Source organism: Carassius gibelio, chromosome A17 (genome assembly GCF_023724105.1).
Source record: "Carassius gibelio isolate Cgi1373 ecotype wild population from Czech Republic chromosome A17, carGib1.2-hapl.c, whole genome shotgun sequence".
Classification (NCBI taxonomy): domain Eukaryota; kingdom Metazoa; phylum Chordata; class Actinopteri; order Cypriniformes; family Cyprinidae; genus Carassius; species Carassius gibelio.
Window position 1 is genome coordinate 20,852,501 of NC_068387.1, and position 20,963 is coordinate 20,873,463.

Genomic DNA, 20,963 nt, shown 5'->3' on the forward strand with positions numbered 1-20,963 from the left:
TAATGTAAAGTACAGTAATTGACTTTTCAAATATTAATTACTATATAAATATAACTTTTCAAATATTTCAAATAATTAAAGTAATTAATAATTTACAAATGCATTTGGTCATCCACAACTGTCAATTGTTGAATTCTTTTCCTCGCGATCAGCTCATAGCAGCTCCATGGCATGAAAACAAATGAGAAACATAGAAAGCTATCGACATCAGTGGAGAACACAAAGAAACATGTTCTATTCCCTCAAATGGCTGGCATAAACAACAGGCACACAATGTGTTATTCTACATCTCTTTGCACTTTTGGCAAGTCTTAGATTGATGCCACGTGGCAAGACAGTTCTACCTTTTTTCCTCAGCTCACGTGTTGCGTGCTCTCTTCCACATCACAATACGGCAAGTATCGAGTTTCAAAGTGGAAAGTGAAGATTAAACTAGCGCCTCTCTGTTTATATTTGAACAGCGGGCCATTCCCAAAAATGAACCTATGAGTGGATTAAGCACGTATTTGATTAAAACTGAATTTGATTATTTTTCTCCAAGGCCATTTCCTTACTTGATGCCTCCTGAGCCGCCTAATGGATTGTGGATAGAATGAGCGTCATGTCATACAGATGAAGACTCGGGAGTGATTACAAAAAAATGAATCTTTATTCAGATGGGAGTGCAGCAAATCTCTCGAAACACAAACAAGTATTTACAGTTCCATAATCACATATAACAAGACGAGTTGGTTAAAATCCTCCCTGAACGAGTACGCTTGGGCTTTTTAATATACTGTATGTCACTAGCAGGGAGTTCTGCAAAAACAGAATCTGAATAGGATAGTTAATATTCAATTTTAAGACAAACTGCCTATTTTGCAGATGGAAATTGAATGAGGAAGAAGAATTGTAAAGATTCGACCCCTTACTTGCCATAAAATGGGGTGACAGAACTCATAGAATTTATTTTAAGAGACACAGAGTACACAATATCAGAAAGCTGGGACAAGAATGTTGTTTCCGCACCTAATGAAGTAGACCCTGAGAGGTTTCCTTAAATTTAATGTAGTTTGTAAGGCAACTGCACAATAGAATGTGTGCTTCTCTATTACATGGTGCAACCTCAGTCCAGATGGATCGATACAACATCAAAACTCATCATCAAACCCAAGTATCAAGCATTTGAGGTTACTCTGCCTTTCAGCAGACAAGGCCAAAACAGTGTTCTCTAAATTGCTAACAATTATCTTTTGGAGAGTCAATGTGAACAGCTGACTGTCAAAGCTTTATACTGAAAGCCAAAAGGAGGGAAAACAATTGCAAGGTTATTTTATGGGTGATCTAGTTTGATGTTTTTTTTTTTCAGAAGCAGTTTCCAGACTCTTATATTGTGTGGAGCTGCAGATGTTCGCCAAACCATAGCTGATGACATTTTCAAAGTCTTTGAAGCTGATATGACCATCAGAATCCTGATCTGCATGCCTGTACAATTAAATAAATGGACAACAAATAAATGTGTTAATGTTAGTGTATCAACAAGCAAGTATAGAAGGGTAAGATGGAGGAAGATGCCCCTTTTAAGAAAAGTATCCATTTATTGTATCCAAACAGCCATATTTGGAGATGTATTGATTGCATGTACAAGCAAAAGCACAAACTCTTTAGAAAGAATAATTCAAAATGTTCAAAATATTAAAGACATTTAAAGACATAAAGTGAAAGAATATTAAGAGCGCAAAAATTCAAAAACAACAACAAAATGTGTTAATATTTAGTGACATGTGGTCAAGTGGTGAGAGATCTTACCCCGGAGTAAATCCTACACCATCTTACCCCTCGACTTTTTGAGTCAAATCATTATAAGACATTTAAGGACATAATGCACATAAGATCTGATTAGTTTGTACATTTTAAAAGCATTCAGACTAAAGCTGAATTTCAGAATGGCATCAAAAAAAGCAAAGAAGTGAGGGGCAAAGTCCTCTGCAATATTAAACTCAGAAAACACTATTGAGTATCTGTCAGCGTTTGATATAAACTTAAACTGAATAGCAGGAGAGCAAGTAATATGCAATGCTTCAGCTCTCTCGCTCAAATTCAAAATGACATCCTTTCTTTGATCTATATCCCAGGCACTTCATCACTAACATGGCCTGCAATAGCATTCCTTTTCAAATGCTCTTATGCAGTTGATGCAATCTGATAATCCATAAATATGACGACAAATGAGTTGTGGAGGTTTTCTGGTTTAGCAGGTGTAGTCAAGTACTGTATCATTGTGGGCCGACACAGTTGAATACCTGTAGAGGTGGTAGATGTATTTAAACTCTCAGGTGTGAAAGTGACTGATACACTCTAACCTTGCAAGTAAGTGCTGTCTGATTGACTTGAGCGAGTCAGCGTCCAACTTATTTCACTTCCTGGTGGTAGTCATTCCCTGGGCAGGTGGCAGATGTGTGGAGAGCTGCTCATTTTGAGCTGACTGAGTCTTTTATGAGTCCTGAGGGGGAAGTCATGTGGCAGGCAAAAACGCCTTGACTCCGACTAAAGGTCTTAAAGTAAAAAGCCATGAATTTCAGGAAGTACCAGTTTAGAAATTAAATTAGCTTTTCAAACTGGAGCAATCACCAAAAAAGTCCCTTGATACAAAAAGTAAAAGCAAACACACTGAAGCATATAAAAAAAAAAAAACGAATCCACAATCTGACATAACGAGCAGATAAAGACAGTGTGAGCAAATTGAATTGTGTCCAAAGAGCAGAGGTGGACAGTTCTTCCTCTCAGTGCTCACTTCCTGTTTCAAAGATGAAATTAAAATAGCTATTCTGCTGGAGAGAGAACTTTATTTCCTGCTTTTTGGCCATCCCTGGTTCAGCTGTTTATCGTCTACAGTGTATCACGCAAGTCTGCAAGCACAGAATCAGATTGCAATCACGTAAAACTCATTAAGCGGATGTTTTTTACCAAGACCAAGATTAATGCAGATAAAAACCGCCACAGGGAAACTGCTCCTCCAATTGCAGATGAGGTAGACCAAACATAAGGGGAAAGATATAGAGGGAGCTGGAATTTTCCTGCCTCTCACTCACTGGGGTGATTTCTCTATTACTTTCAACAGCAGACTGGTCGTGTGCAAACGCAGCAGATGTGAGGGAAATTTGGTAGCAACAGGGAGGAAAATTAAAATAACATTAACCATCCAGCAACTGGAAAATCACACTTCCTTTTTCCATGCCGGTGACTCACATTCAAATGGAAGTGTACCACACATCTAATTAGATACTAATGAAGTCCTCCCCATGGAGGAGGACCGTTGAGACATCAAGCATGAACCTCCGCACCTCTTCGAGGCTTTCAACAGAAAGAATGATGGCAAAGAGTGAGAATGACTGCTTGAAACTTCACGTACAGCTTTTGAACACCTGTACTACTCCCACTGATTAGATAAATAAGGCAACATATCTCTCTTGCTAGCCTGCAATCAAGAGGTTGCAATTAAAGTGTGACAAGGTTGAGTATAATCACGCGTGAAGAGGATTGAGTGTACTGACAATCTAATTTACGTAGCGAAGAGGACCAATTCCGGCATTGCCATGTTTGACTGAGTGATGTGATATTAGAGCTAGGGCTTTGCATCAAACAGACTGACAGGTTGTCATAAAAGAGGGCACAGTACTGGACATGGAGGGACTGTATAGTCTTCACGGTCTAGCTCAGCAGGAAGAGACAGACGAGTGATATTTTAGCTGTCTCTTCTTTCATACGCTGCTTGTTGTAGTTAACATGGCAGTGTCAATCAAAGCCCTTTCAATGGAGTCGCCATAAACGATCTATTGTTTGAATGAAGGTAACAATACGGCTGTGTACTTACACAGATTTTCTGATAGAATCTGATTTTGACTCAGTTCTCTTTTCAGTTTTATGTTTGTATTATAATGTCCATTTTCTGTACATAAGAAAAAAAACACTCTATATGCTAATGCAGTCAATTTTACAAGGCAGTGTTTCAGGCCAATTAAACTGTTAACGTGTGCTTTCCAATGATTCATAAATCACAAAACAAATAAAAAATAAAATAAAACATGATGTCATTCCAAACCTGTATGCCATTCAATCTTATTAAAGACATTTTGAGATTCTGCAGGACACAAAAGAAGCTATTTTGAGAAATGTATCAGTTGTCCAAAACGTAAATATCTTCCACAGGAAAAGTCTTACGGGTTTGAAACAACACAAGGGTGAGTAAATGATGACCGTTTTTATTTTTGTGTGAACAAACCCTTGAATTGTCAGTGTCAGATTCAGACCACTGTCAGATGGTGGCCAACTACTTTTAAGAAGGGCTGAGTTGTTGGTCCCTAAATGGGCCTGCCATTCCATGTGCACAAGTGTCTGCTTGGGTGCTTATTAGCCTTCAGCCAGAGATGAGGAATATCTTTGGGGCTGAGCAGCGATGAAGACTCATCGAAGCATGCAGATCCTCTAATTACCACATTGCCATAGCTAGAATACCGTTGTAATCAGAATAATGGCGCATGGCTCGCGGATGTTGTTCTTATTACGACGCAGTGTGGCTGCTGTATCTGTGAACGCTCAGCTAATCAACTCAGCCGAGAACCTGCCAAGTCATCCGCCCAGGCCACGACTCCTACGAAACACTCACTGTGTGTGATCTGCGCCGCTTCTGATAACGCACCACAGAGCGGCGAGATGGAACCTGAGCGTAGTGAGCACGATGAGCCAGTCTTCTTAGTCACACAGGATTTGTGTTGGGATGGAAATCAGCATGGAATTGTGAGAGAGTGGGCAAGATTTGCTCGGCAGCAATGTGTTGGATGGCCATAAGTGAGATAAATATTGCCTAGACGATTCGTTTGTCTCACACCTCCGTGCCAGGATTCCCTGTGGAGGACACTGCAGCCTTCCCCGGAGATGGAAAGAGGCGGGTGATGACATCATCAGTGTAGCCCACAGGAACAGGTGTATTCTTCTGATTGGTGTTCAGATGTTCTTTTTTTCTGCTCTCTTTATTTATTTCATTTTGAAACATTTTGGGAGATGGGGAGGAGAAGCCTGGCAGACTGCAAGTGCTACTCTGTCACTGTCAAGAAAATGCACGCCTTGCTCCTGTACTGACCCTGCACAAACCTGAAAGAAAAGATGCTCTATTGGCGTAACTTTTCTCTACAGCAGCACAGTTTTTATTCTAAGACACAGAACAATATGAAAATGTTAAAACGGGTTTTCAAACTTTGATGCCAACGACCCCAACACATGCCTCCTGTATAAGCATGAAAAGATATAACAATTTTCAGTTTAATTCAAATGAATTTGCATACCACTTCAGACAATAAATACCATTCCATAGATTTTAGTATAGATTTGAATTTGAATTATTATGGCTAAAAACAACAGAATTACATAATCATGGTTAGTCTCATGATTAATGAAACTGTAAATTAAAATCATAAAAATTATGATATATATAGTATTTATAATACTATTCTTTCCAGTGAAATGGCCTTGCAGACTGAAAACCCCTGTACTATGAGACAGTTAAAGTATCTGTAGATAACTGTCATCTTCTCTAACACATTGTTTCATCATCCAAAAAGGAGAAAACAGACATAATCAGGTTCTACTTCAAATAAACAATGCGACAGATCTCTGGATATGCAGAGGGCACAGGAGCTCAACAAGCAATCAAAGATGCATGCCACTGTAGAAAAGAAAACCTTCTGCTCTTGCAAGCCGGTGGGTAGGGAAAGAGCCACTGCACTGCTGAGATGTGCTCTGATTGTGTCTTAATTGTGGCACATCATGGCTCCTAAGCCTGTTTCATTTTATTTGCTGTTCTTTTGTCCTAATAAGAGTGCACAAAGAGGGGTGGGGTTGGGAACCTGAAGAGCTGCATTTTCACCTGTGATAAATGAAGACCTGCTGCACCGTGGGAGAGATGTTACGGCCAGAGCTCAATTTTATATGAACAAAATCACTTCCATTAAAACCACTGCACGTTGCTGTCATGGCAACTGCTGAAAGTATCAATGGGAGTTGTGAAATGTGCAGCAGAAATTTCTTCCCCGCCTGTGGCCCCCAGACGTGATATTGATGCCGCTGTCAGGGGCGGCTGGCTTCCAGCTCCACAGCTACCTGTCGAGCCTACAAACAAGATGCAGGTTAATTCTGGCAGCGTACAACAAGAATCTACACATCTCGTCCTCATGCGTGTATACATAATCCCTCAAGCTGCTTAAGCATGAGGAATGCTAATCATATATGTACCTAAGCAATGTTATTTTTTTTAGACAATACATGCGATTAGCAACGCTGCAGTGTTTGAGTTATTGAGTGTGTAATATTACAAGCCAAGACCTGTAAAGATGAAAAAGATGAAAACCATTTTTTGGGCCCTATAATACACATAATACATAAAATTGCTAGTGTCAGTCCGACGCCATTCACATTTTCTCGTCCAGTCGTTTAATTAGCAAATGCATTTGCGCTCATTTTTGCGCCCATGGGCGTGCTGGTCAAAAAAAGAGGTGTGTTCAGGTACATTGCTGGTGAATTGCTATTTTAAGGAGCTGAAAATAGACTGCACCATAGACCAGCTCTAACCTGGTCTAAAGTCTGGCGCAATGTTTTTTCTTTGTTATTTAAAGAGCATACACACTGCTTATTAAACACAGGGACAAAAAGCAGCACACAAACATGCAAAATATTACAAATTAAAGGATTGCAATGCATAAGATTTTTTTTGTAGGCTATATATATATATATATACATATATATAAATGCCTACAAGTCATAATGGATAGTCATCGCATGTATCAGAATTAGGCTATCTATTTGCTCGCACATGAGCAGCTCCGTTTCATCTCGGAGACGCGTTCTATCTTTGCACTTGCCAAATTCCGCCGTGTAAATAGCAAATCCGTCATGGCACGAGTGCAACTGGCTCTTAAAGGGAATGGAAGATGAGACTGATTGGTTTAATGCAAGTTACGTCCAAAAAACACCCATTACTCATTAAGAGAATAGGGCAACAAGTTTAGACCATGCGCCCGGGTGCGCCAACCATTTTTCCGTCATTAAAATAGCAAAAGTGGATTTGGACACGCCCTGAGTGCACCTGCGCTTTACACTTTACGCTTAGATCATTAAAATAGTGCACTTTATCTGTATACATACCAAGGCTCAACAATAAAGATGGTCTCTTGACCCAGGGTGAATAGGCCAACCTTGCTTTTTTATTATGTACATGCATTTTTATGCCTTGCAAATGTATGCACTTTGGATTTCTGTGAAATTTGCTTGTCATCAAGGTAATTTTAATATCATCTTATCTATCAAACATTCCCATATATATATATATATATATATATATATATATATATATATATATATATATATATATATATATATATATATATATATATATACAATCTACATACACTCAAATAGGCATGACATACAAGTATAAATCTAAACTACTGGCCTGACCAGACCTAATCCTTTCTGTTGAGAGTGGTTGCATAGGATACACTCAAAACACTGCACGCAACAACTATATTTCCATCTGCATTTCTCTATTTGTCTCTTCTCTACAGCACAGGTGGTCTGCAAACACCAGTCACCAGGGAAGAAAAAGAGCAGTGTTAGCAAGGACAGTCTATTCTTAACAGTCTGACAGGAGTGCGCTGAAAACTAAGCTGTTGTTCCAGTAGTCCCACACACCCAGAGAGAGTGCATGCCAAACAACACTCATGGCCTGTCAGATGAACGGTCTCTTTCTCTTTCACTTACACACAAACAAACACACACACACACACACACACATTATTATGAACTCAAACACACATCTAGCTAACACAACCTAAAACCATTGCACACACACCCACCCTAAACCAGTCACCTCTCTGTGCACCCGACATTAGGATATAACACACTAAAATAAGGAGAATGCCACAGTTTGATTTATGCCATGCTTAAAATCCTGACACGTTTTCAGCACAAAGCCATGAAGGCGAAACTAGGCTGTAAACCCACAGCTTGTGGTTGTAAATTAGAATGTGCTTACCGGGAGGAGAGATTAATGATTACGAAGTGTGCATCTTGTGATTCGCTCACTTAGTTAATAGGACATCGCTGTGACTTTCCACATCTGCACTCATCCTGGGCGCAGCAGCTTCTTAAACAGAATTAAAAGAGATGTCTGTGTGACATCCTTAAAAAGCTTATTGACCAATTGAAGGCAATTTCCTCAAAGCTTTACAGGTGGTAAATGGATTACGTAACTGGGATTGAAAGTCACGACGATGAAGCTTTGTGGAGCATGCAGAGGAAAACGAGAGGAGCTGTGTGGTTTGTTCCAAGGCTATGGATTCCTAATGAATGTTTACCGCTTGCTTTGGCCCCAAAACGCTCAACAACAATCCGTTTTAGACACAGGAAGGGAAAGTCAATTTATTTAAATCCAGCTCTTATCCTGAAAACTCATCCTGGCTTCAAACCCGTCCCAAGCCACTGGCTCCATTTGGCATCGCTGTCATTTCCAGCCGTCTTCTTAATAACTCCTTGAGTTAACCCACTTCCCAACGCAGGGGCCTTCGTATTCAATCATCGTCTGCTCCAGGAGAGACCAATCTTCTGTTTATATTACTCCACAATTTATCCCACTTCCAAAGACTGCTCTGAGAGTGAGAATGGAAGAGAGGGAAGGCACTGGAGGCTCTTTACAATAATGATTCATTGTGAACATTTTCTTGTTGCTTAATCAGGCAGTGTAATGAGAGAGAGTCACAGTCTATTCAGATGACCACTGACTCTTCTGCTCTGTTCAAACACTTCTGCTGCTTCAGTTCTCTCTGCACTTCATAAACTTTTCCAGAAAAGCCTCTTGATGGAATGTGAGACAGAGAGACCAGCATTTTCTTACCAGCGAAGACACATTCCGGAAAACAAAATGAACATGTCTGCCGAACATGGAACTTGCTCTGGTACAAATAAATCCATTGAATCACTGCCAGTATTGTTTGTATCGTCAAGCTTGGAACACAGAAACGCAGACTCATTGGGTAATCAATCCATTTCTGTGTCCCTGCAGAGACTTGAGCAGACATCTCCTGCACCTCCTCGCTTTTAGGCCAACAACCAGGGTATCAGTCAGGCACATGCTCATGGTTCTCGAGCTGGAGCTGGTCTCTTTTAGAACTGGTCAGAGTTTCCACTGCCTTGAAAGTTATGTCATAACTATTTTACTTCACACCGGTGCCCACAAACGTGCTTGAAGTAATTTGAAGTAATTTGGTGCCTTTATGTTGGGGAATGGAAAAACAAAGTGTACTCTTGCATTCTATACAGTGTGAAAAACACTCAGGACAGCTGACTTATTCGTCAACGAAAGTTTATAATTTGCATGTGTTTTTAAGCCTTGCCAATTTAAATATTCAAGCGATTTTAAAGCATTCAAGCAAGATGTGAAAGACAAATCCATTCATTACTCATGCGCTGTCTTTTGGGTGTACAATGCGCACACAGAGAGATGCTTCTCTGACAAGGCATGAACACCAAATTGAGTTTATTTCCAAGCCTTCTTGCGCTTGAACGAAAAAAAAAAACCTCACAAAACTTTAAGTAGTGTTAATAAGCTCAGTGTTGCTTTGTTTACAGCAGTAACCAAGGAAATGCTATATTTCTACTGTTCCATAAGTGCCACCAGCTGTCAGAGAGTGAATCTGCATCTCATTCAGCCCATCTGCTATTTTTCCTAAAGCATCATTTGATATGTGTCTTTGTTCTAGTTAATTTGTTCTTATTATTTACTGTTCACTTGTCTTTAATAACATTTGAATTTTATATTTGTTAGGCTAGTAGTTTTTGCTGTGGTATTGACATTAGAATTGAGAATAAAATTTTGGTGTCAAATAAGCTTATTTTTTAGAATAAAAAATAACATGGCCAGATGTTAATTAGATAATAATAATAATAATAATAATAATAAAAAAGATAATAGCAACTATTCATTTTTTTGTGGAAGGGCCAGTGAACATATTGGCAGGGTAAGTAAAAAAAACTGAACAACTGGCCTGACCGGGCAAGTAGAAAAAATCCTTAGCCTTGAGCCCTGGTTTGGGTTGTGTGCCATTGAATTCTAAAATCCACTCAAGATCCTGAATTTTAATTTAGGTAGTAAAAAAGATGCAGAAATGCCATTTGAATTTGCATGTGAGAAATTACATTTGAATTTAAATCCAAAAGAAAATAAAGTCAAAGAACAAATAGATGCAACTTATATTCTGAATTTTACCCCACCCTGTTGATTGCAGTGAGCGATCTTGTTTTGTATCCATTCAACCACACTGCATACACATAGAAAGTTCCAGATCAGGGCACTGGCTTCGCACCAATGCTGACACCCTGATGGAGAAAACACGGTGAGAGTGCACTCTTCACAACAAAAAGCAGAACTCCTGCTACCGAATTACCATAATATCAAAAGTCGATTTTTGCTCATGTCTGAAGGAGGAGGCATGGTTACAAATCAAGTGTAAAATTTTTGGGTTATACAGCAGGACTTTAAAGATCAGCAGAGAGAGTGGGTGTGGAGTATGTGGGCCCAGTCAGGCACAGATGAGAAATCCAGAGGAGAAATGAGGTTCCATATGAGGATGCCCTGCTGGGGATGAAATGACCCTAGTATTGAGGAGGTAAGGATGGCAGCTTTCCGAGTGCGTTGCTCTCGCTACTGATTAGTAGGACTGATGCTCTCCTGCATGAGCTGGGCCATGTGGACTGATGGGACATCACCAGGGTTCCACATGGTCTCCATTAACACTTCATCTCGCTCACCTGAGGGGAGCTGAAATATGAAATCAAAATATAAAGAGCAGAGAAGAGAGAAAATCTCTGAGCAGACAAAACATGCACAGTCAAACTCCTCCACTCGCCCATGTACAGTTTATCCCCCACACAAATGTTCTGTGATTGGAACCCCAGATACACTCTCCAACAGTGCTCCGGTTACATATTCAGATCAAGCGCTTCACAGTACTCTCCAGCTGAAGAAAACGCACTGATCCTCCAAGCTTCTAGTGCTCTTGTTGGATGTTCCTCTGTGCTTTGTGACTGAAAAAGAAAGCGCTTTCTTTGTGTCTTAAAATATGCCTCTGCTGCTTCTGTGGCAAGTCGCGATTTCTTTTGTCAGACGCAACTGATAGAAAGACCTTCATATTTTTGGGAGGGGCAAGGGGGCCCACCAAGACGAGTCACATGCAACTTTGTCAAAATCAGTGGAATTGCGGAATGCTGTTGGGAATTTGTGTTTTTAATTTGATTTCTCTTTGCTGTCTAGAACAGCAGTGTACTTCCTTCACCAGCTGAGGAAGTTTAATCTGCCACAGGAGCTGCTGAAACCGTTCTACTCAGCCGTCATTGAGTCTGTCCTGTGCACTTCATTAACCGTCTGATTTGGTTCAACTACAAAATCAGACATGAGAAGACCACAGAGAACGGTTCAGACTGCTGAAAGGATTATTGGTATTGATCCCTTTCATCCAAGTTATCCTCTTTTTGAACTTGTGCCATCTAGCCGGCACTTCAGAGCCGCAAATACCAGGACAGCCAATCACAAGAACAGTTTCTTCCCCCAAGCAATCTAACTCATGAACCGTTAATTGTTCCTTATTTATGCAAGAAAAATTTGCAATATCCTTATTTATTTTTCAATTTATTTTGCAACATTTGTCTTTATATATTTTTTTTTTTTTTGTCTATGTTGTTGTGGTCTCTGTGTACTAGAAGTTTATGTCACTTATACAAATTCCTTGTATGCGCAATCATACTTGGCAATAAAGCTCTTTCTGATTCTGATACAGTTATAGCATTTTCTGACCCTCCACTGAGACATATGCCACTTTTCATCGTGCCAGGGTTGACACACGATGCACACCAAAGAAATTAATTTCAGGGTCACAGTAAGAAGATTTAGTATAATCAGTCTGATTACAGAATGAAAAATATTAAATGCCTTAGATAAACACGGTCTGAACATAAAAAAACAAAGCTCTAGGTAAGTTGCCGGAGGTCCTCTGCAGCTTGTTATCGGTAACCCACCAAGGCCACAGAAAGTGTCGTCATAGCCATAAGAAACCCCCCCATGGGATGTGCACAATGGCAAATCATGCTAAACATAATTTAAGAGATGTTTTGCCCCTGAGGACGACTGCACTAACAATTCAAGCTATTGTCCGTACAGAGGCATTCGTTTGATGTTTCTCCGATATCTCTTACTCACCCCCTCTCAAAAAGTCAACACATGCTTGGGAGGAAATTCAAATGTGGAGCACTGCAGCAAATGTCAGAAACAATGTAAGCCTTTGAGATCAGCAATGTGAGTGGGGGTTTGCCAAGGAGGAAGCCAGTTATGGTCTCAGATATAGATGCTGATAGACCTTAGGGCTTCTCAACATGGACATGAGGGGTTAACAGTAAAGCACAGAGAGCTATAAAGTCACTACAAGAGGATACAAAGAATAAGATAAAAATCCAAGAAATCATATCAATGACTTATCTTCATAAAGAATACATGTGATTTAAATGAGGCATCAGGCATAAAAAGATGTTTATGGCAACCAAGAGTGAAATAAAAACCAAGACATATCAGGGAGACAAAAAAACAACAACAACAACAACACACATGCTGCTCAGAAATGAAAAACTAAAGGAAATAGCATATTTTTTTTGCATTGAGAACTCATTGTGCCTGGTGACTGATGGTAATTAGTTGAAATTAGGTTGCATGCTGGGCCACAGTATATCAGAGCAATGCAGTTCCTTTTTCCTTTCCTCTAATTTATTTACAGTCTTTAAGCCTCTTGAGTGATATCTGGAGTTTTAAAAAACTAGAGCTAAAAAATAAATAAACAAAAAAAATGCAATTTAGGACTGCAACAAACAATTATTTTGACAATTTATTATTCTGCAGATTATATTTTGGATTATTGGGCTTTGTTTAATGTGGTCCTTTAAAAACATACCTGCAAAACAAAGACTATATAATATATAAAACACATTTTATGCAAATATGGCTGAAATATAAAAATCAGCCACAAAAACAAAACAACAACAACAAAACAACTATTTAGCTTAACAGTTTAAATAACTTGTGTAAATAATACCATAAACTAGAAGCACACTGACTTAGAATAATATTAATTATACTGACGTTATTATTAATATAAAGTAGCATATTTACATATAAAATGGCATAGAAGATTACGTATGGTTTATTTAAAACAAAAACAAAATTTAAATGACACCCAACCATTCTGTCCTGGTCAAATTGATTGTACATGAGTTGTTGCAGTTCTGCTGCAAATACAAATTTCTAGATTATTGCTCATAAAAGTTGCTCAGTGCTCATGTGACAAAAGACTATTGAGCATAGTTTCCATTACACTCCAAAAAGTGCTGTATTTTACAAATCAGATTTCTTGGCAATAGGATACATAACAACATATTCAAATAACCCTCCAGAAGGAAAAAAAACACTGCTGAGCTCGGTGAAGCTCCAGAGAAATTAAAAGTCTGGAGCAACACAATCTTTAAACGGAGGTCAGAATAAAGAATCTATACCTATGAAATGTGCACCTGCTCAAAATCAAAGCAGATATTACTGTTCTCATCATAACAGTAAGGTGGACATATTGGCATAAAGATCACTGACAAGGTTAACATCGAGAATGCATTATACATAATTAACAAGCTATGATTAGTTCCCATCAGTTCATTTTAAGAATACAAAGTTAAGTTTTACCAGTTTAACTGAAGAAGATCATGGATTATATGAAAGGAAAAACTTTGTTTGTGTCTATGCATTATGCCTCCGAAGTAAAGACTTCAATTGTTCACATTACCTACCTGAACATTATTACTTGTTCACAGCTGGCCTGTTGAATCCAGATAGATTGAATTTTTCTGAGGGACAAATCACCTCTACCTGAGGTTGCCTAATCATACATCAAACACAGATAAGAGGAATGACAAACATTTCTAATGAATGAGCTCTCAAAAAGGCTATGTATGACTGACTATGACAGACGACTAGAGTGAGAGGCTTTTAGAGGTTTCTACCATTTAATGTTGACTTCCCAGCAGCTTTACTGTGAGTATACAGGATATAAAATCAACTGCCTACTTGAGAAAAAAATAAAACATGGAAAAAGGTGCTTGTGTGTAAAGAGGAACATTCAGTTGGTCCTGACAGTGAAGGCACAGTGGAGATAGAAGTCTGGGAGCTTGTGCATATGCCACTGAATGATGGGGTAGATTTCATATACTGTCTGATTGCACGAACATTGATGCACTAAGGTAGCTACGCTATACGGCTGTGACAAACAGATGTCAGAATGTGAGTCATCATTTCATCAAGTGAAGTCCACAAAATGCATCCGTGAATCATTCAGGGATGTGTCAAACAACACATTTTCAGTAAGTTGTCTAAACTACAAGTCAACAAATTGGTCTTAAAAAGCACAGAATGCCAATTAAAAACAGCTACTGAAAGTATAAAAGCATAAATAAGACAGACAGACAGGTAGACAGGTAGACAGATAGACAGACAGATAGATAGATAGATAGATAGATACATAGATAGATAGATAGATAGATAGATAGATAGATAGATAGATAGATAGATAGATAGATAGATAGATAGATAGATAGATAGATAGATAGATAGATAGATAGATAGATAGATAGATAGATAGATAGATAATGCTGAATATGGCAAGTGAGCTGCTAATCCCGCGATCACTTAACCACAGTGGCCTTCTCAAAAGTATTTACATTTTATGCACAAATGGAAATCCAGATATTGCACTGAGGTGTAAACAGCCCCTGCTAGAGAAAAACACGGGTGATTGAGCCCTTGTCTGATTTGATTACGGGTTTTATACATCAACTAAAGGGGGGGGTGTACCAGTCATTACAGAGTGCTCAGAGGTCCGCCGCATCACAGAGCAAAAACTGAGGGATCCTGTACTGCAATTCATTCATTAGCATGCTAATTACATCCATTCACAAATGAAAATACCAACAAATGCCCACTGACTTGTCAGAGAGAGAACGCAAAAATCCATTAACTGCAGCTTTCAGTGATGTGCCGCCTCCTATCTATCTCTTGCGTGACCTACACTACCACTCCCATCCACACTGATCTGCGTTTACTGCTGTATGATGTTATAATATTTTCTAACAAACTGGCTTTGAAAACTTGACAGAATATGATTAGCACTCAGTGTGCGTGGGGCTGGTGCTTCGCTGAACACCATCAAATTTCCGCTGACAAGCAAAGATTATGAAAGCATTTAAATGCTACTTTAATTTTGGAGCTTTTTTCTCTGTTATTACTCAACAGTTTTCATTGTGAGCATAATATAAATTAACTTCGGAGACTCCATTTTGATAACTCTTTATTTATCGAACCGTAGAGCATCACAAGCCATTTCTGGCAAAATTGTATCATAAATCCTTTTCTTAAAAAAGGAGCAGTCCAAAAAACAGCAATGTTGTGTGATGGAGAGACTTTGAAATTGTCTATCATCACTGGTTTCACTGTTAATGTTGGTGCAAATGTTTTGGTTTATTCTTTCTCTTTTTAACTGTATTATTAATTGTATTTATTTACTTAAACTTGTTTCTAAATCTCATATATATCATAAGAGTCAAAGTCAAGAGTAAAAAAAAAAAAAATAGTATGTTCCAGTTTGAGAAGACTGGGAAAAATGTGTATTTAAAATGGTCGCCACTAGAAGTTGGGGGTGGACAGATAAGCCCCTTTCACACTGCACGTCGGACCCGCAATATTTCCGGAACATTGTCGGGTCGCCTTCTGTGTGAAAAAAACCACGTCCCGGGATTGATTACCGCATTGAACCCGAGTCGGGGACCTAGTAACATTGCGGGGTTCGACCCGGGATGAGCGCTGTGTGAACAAAAGCCAGATCTAATTCCATGTCGAAGTGATTGATTTTCGCGCGACTCTTTTACCGGCTGTTTTGAAGGAAGATCAACGTTCGCGACGAAGACTTACGTGCAAACTGTAATGAAGCAGAGATCAGTTAGTTCCTCACTTTCCGTGCTGACGCAGAGATCGTTTGCTTGCTTCTGTGAAAGTATAACGTGCCTAGCGTTGTCGACTCGTACATTACACGTCACGTGCTGATGTCACGTGTCGTTACGGGATCTTCAAGGGTTGTGTGTGAAAGCACGCACATATACCGGGTCATCACTGGCATTGTGGAAGTGCAAAATCTAGCGACCCGGGAACAATTGCAGGAACACTTTACCTGTGTATTTGGCGGAATGGCAGTGTGAAAGGGGCTATTGAGAGTTTGGACAAGATTGTTGTGCTGTGTAGCAAGGAAACTCCATCCTCGATGTTGTAGAGAAGAGTTGGTACTTGCAGTTCTAGTTTTAGACAGTTTTTATTACAATCTTTGTTTTAAGCTCTTATATCCTTTGGATCCCAGCTTCGCTATTGATCCTCCTTGTGACTGCTCGAGTCATTATCACATGTTGCATTTCAACTTTAGAATTTATCAAACACTCCTGAAGTTAAAGGTTCTTCAGTGGATTATAGCACTTTAGGTTCAGAAAAGAGCATAGGTATGTTTATGTCCACATTGCTTTTTTCTATAAAATGAAAGTGAATGGACAAATGGACAACACACCCATTACCACTGAATTTCATTCCATGGAAAAGATTCTGGCTAACAGTAATAAATGACAGATTTTTCATATTTGAATGAACTATTCTGGTTCCAAATGTTTTATTAAATGTACTTCAAATCAGCACACTGGTTATTCTTGGTATTGTCATTTTGGTGAATGAGACAGACAGTTGACAGAGGAAAAGTGAGGAAAGAGGAGAGCCAGAATCTAACCTGGACTACCCTTGCATCAGCACCACCACTCAACAAACCCCCAGGCCTCTGAACGGACACAATCTGTTGACAGAGTAAAACTGAAGAACATACAATAGATGCTTTTATACACTTCCACTAAAAGAATGAAAACATCTCTGTGAACCTAAAAAGGGACATCAGACTGTAAAATCTCTTTCTGGTTCTACTTGAAACCTGTATTTTTAAGAGTACAGGCTATAATTGACCCCACTGTTGTACTCTTAATAGCATCTATTTATAGGACTCTAACCTGAGAAATATAGCTTGCAGATAAATAACACAATAGTGAGTGCCCAATACCAGTGTGTGGTGTCCTCTGACCCCTTTCATTTGTTCAGAGCACTTGTAGCATCTACAGAGAGCCCCTAAAATGGTTCAGGTGTTTACTTCAAATTGCCTGTGACACAGGCAATGCAGTCCGCAGGCGAAATGCGTAATGCATTCAAGATGTAAAACATACTGCCCTCAGGCAAACACAGTTTTCAAAGGCTTTTGATTAGCAAGTAACTGATGAGGACACTTCTCTATAATCGTAGAAATGCTTCTGCTGAAATGGAAAGGCAACATGAAAGACAATGTTTTTTGAGCTGGAGAGACAGTCTAGATATTAAGATATAAACACTCAAGTATTCCTTGACGTGACTAATCTGAACAATTAGCAAATTACCAAAATCAAGCAACATTTCGCATTTTTTTTTACTTAATGGTATGAAATAAAAAATGAATTAAGGCAAATAAAACACACTTTGCCTTACTTACAATGCAGTATTTCTTTGCCCTGAAAATTCATATTAAAAGAAAACGATGAGGCTTTAACATGAACACTGAGATTTGTAATATCGTGCAGCTAAGCAAGGAGCTGAAGAAAGCATGTGTGCTGTGAAGTGTCCTAAAATTTGCTCGAGCTGACATCAGCAGCACCACTAACTTTGTTAATATTGCTAACACACATTTCGGCTAGGCTTGAGAGCCCTCGAGCATCGCTGACCTTGACCCTGCTGAACAGCCGGCATCCAGCAGCAGATGACAATTTCCTCTGTACTCTGCCCAAGGGGTCTACCGGCTCTATTAAGCCGGCACATCTGTAACAAAGCTCTAATCACTTCAGTAGAGGTATCTAGTGGCATTCTGGACATGATTATAAGATCAGGAGTGCTGAGAGATCATAATCATTTAATCCTCTCAGAACACAGAGCTGCCTGATTTCTACAGCTCTCCAGTGTTTCCTTTTATAGAATTCATTACCAGGAAGGGGGAAAACAATTTAGAACTGAAAACCACAAAAAAAAAAAAACAAAAAAAAAAATTAATCTTATCAGGGAATATCAGGGACTATCAGGGACAAAGCAATAAAACTTTATATTGATTTGATTCCGAATTGACATTGAGGTCGTCAACTGGTATGCAGAGGCAGACTGTGTTCTTCTAGTGGAGGCAGAGCATTGTATCTCTCTATAACTCACTGTGCCATCAACTCCCAATGACAGAGTGGAAATGAAGCCCTTTGCACTGAGAGCCATCTGCCCTTGTGTTCAATGACGCTATGGGGAAGCACAGATCTGTGAAAAACACACAAACACTCCATCTCTCTTTTAGCAGCAGAAAAGTAGTAAACACAGAAGGACTCAGGTACTGTTGCCAGGGATGCAGCAGAAAACAGACGTTTTCTCTTCTAGGGACATTTGCAACTACAATAGCTATGCATAACTTACAGCTCTGCATAACTATGCGTTACTTAACCTAGTAGAAGCATAAATGAGCACTAAGTTACATCTGATGCACTACTAAATATCTGACAGTTGCAGCTTATTTAGTTTATATGCAGGATTACATTTAAACTACTTACAGAAGCCGTTACAGTTACAGTTATTTGTAGACATCAATAAGTGAAAGTCTTGACATTTGCCAAGTATGGTAACCCATACTTGGAATTGGTTCTCTGCATTTAACCCATCCAAGTGCACACACACAGCAGTGAGTAGTGAACACACCGAACACACACCCGGAGCATTGCAGCTATAAAACCAGAGCCCAGGGAGCAACTGTGGGTTCAGTGCCTTGCTCAAGGGCACTTCAGCCGTGGGTATTGAGGGTGGAAGAGCAATGTTTATTTCACCAAATAGAACCACCAACCAACATAGACTGAATGCACAGCTTATCAACACTACTTATGCTCACAAATTTTAAGGCTGATTAATAAATCTAATGGTAAGTGTCATTTCCTGCAAAAGTATGTAAGTTTTTGCCTTAGAGGAATTCACTGGTAGTAAGATGGCTATACAGTAGAAAATTTTGGGGGTAAATTGGTGCTACATGATCACAGAAAACAGAGAAAGGATTGTGAAACAGAAAAACACAGATATTTGATTTTTAATTTTAATAAAAGTGCTGGAGCTGTCAAAAGTCTGCCGGATGATGCAAAATGACATGTTTGCATTATCCAGTTGACTTTTGCTGACAAATAAACAGAGATATCTGGGTGCAGGTAACAATCTGGTTCAAATCTGGTTGAAAATCGGCAAACTAAACCAATGATGTGACCAAATTAGGTACACAGTTACAAACTTACTAGTAATTAAGCCTTCATTGTGAACCTTACACCACAATTTACTGTAAGTCACATTATGAAACCCTAATGCAACCTCACCCTAGAGAGCAGTGCTTACAGGCTCACTGCTGCTTTGACCACCCTGCAGTTGGAGTCCAATTGCCCTAGCACTGAGTCGAAAGGCAGAGCACTTTGTGCACGGTCTTGTGTCTGGGAGCAGGAGCCAATTGAGCCTGTGCTAGCCACGTACCAACAGGGAATGACCTGAAGGGGATATGTGGAGCTCAAAGTGTGCTGATGTTTTTAGACAGCCCCATCAGCCTGTCACTCTCCTTAATGCGCCTACCACCACACACCAGCTTGCACCAACATCGCTGTGACAGTCAGCCCACAGAGCACAGCACGAGAGGAATCCTGACTCCACCCTCATGTTCAAAGAAATGTCTGAGGAGAAGACGGCTCAGTTTCCATTCAGAGACAGTGAGACAGCGCACACCATGTCTTTCCATCCCTCTCCCCACCGCACAAAGCAAGGGAGGGAGCTAACTTGAATGTCAACACCAACAAGGGGCTTTTGTTACTGGTTTACCTGAGATGGAGTGGAGACAACTTAAGGGAAAGAAACTCCTGCTATTGTTTAGGCTAAATCCTGCCGGCCTGAAGCATGTAGCAGACGGTGATTCTCACTTTCTGTGTCGCTGGTAATGCACAAAAAATGCCAGTCAGGCAGACGCCACGGAAATGGAAAACTCATCCCTCCACTGTGATAACCGGTGGCCCTGTTCAAGGCTCCCTAGTTGTATAATCTGACTCTGATCTTCTGACTGAAGTCTGCCTGTTTGATAGGAAGGCCTGCGTGACCACTCCATCTCAACGTGTGAGGAACCTGTGGAGAGCCTGGGAAGAAAAAAACCAACATACTTATGCATTCCTTGATGGGCCCCTGCTTCAGTTTTGATCTCAACGGCCTATATGATGAAAAATGGATTAGACGAAGGGTGTTATGACATAAAAGTCCAATATGGATGAGGAAAAGATCCAAGCGGCAGCCTTGGTTTTCGTATTTCAGGGCTTTCCACGAACATCCAACACACCCTTTGGCTGTCTGAGGGGGAACGGATTGCTCTTAAGAGTGTCTCACATCCTGAAGGTTACACATGTCTCTTTCACAGCCTCTAAGTGACAGAGATGTTTACCGCAGACACAGAAGGGATTCCTTTTGTTAAAGGCTACTGTAAATAGTACTGTGCACACATGGATGGAATCCACTGCAACAAACTTGACAGGAATAAATGGTTCACCCTTTTCTTTTCTTAAAGGTAAATTATTCATAGTTGTAGGCAATGTATCAAACATCTGACAAAGTCATATCACCTAATTTTATAGAAGTTATATAATGGCTCATCATATATAATAAAACAGATAGCTTAGGTTAGATTGGTTGGGCTACATTTGAAACTGTC

General features: G+C 39.6%; 1 protein-coding gene across 2 annotated transcripts in view; it reads right to left on the reverse strand.

Annotated features, from left to right (window-relative positions):
- Nucleotides 1-630: 630 nt before the first annotated feature.
- The window catches only part of LOC127933595 (EF-hand calcium-binding domain-containing protein 11), a 47,595-nt gene continuing 27,262 nt past the window's right edge, over nt 631-20,963 (reverse strand). For both annotated transcript variants that reach the window (XM_052530669.1, XM_052530668.1), the window contains one exon: nt 631-1,464. In XM_052530669.1, the coding sequence (XP_052386629.1) occupies nt 1,308-1,464 (157 nt within the window). In that variant the 3' untranslated portion in view covers nt 631-1,307. The remainder of the gene's footprint in view (nt 1,465-20,963) is intronic.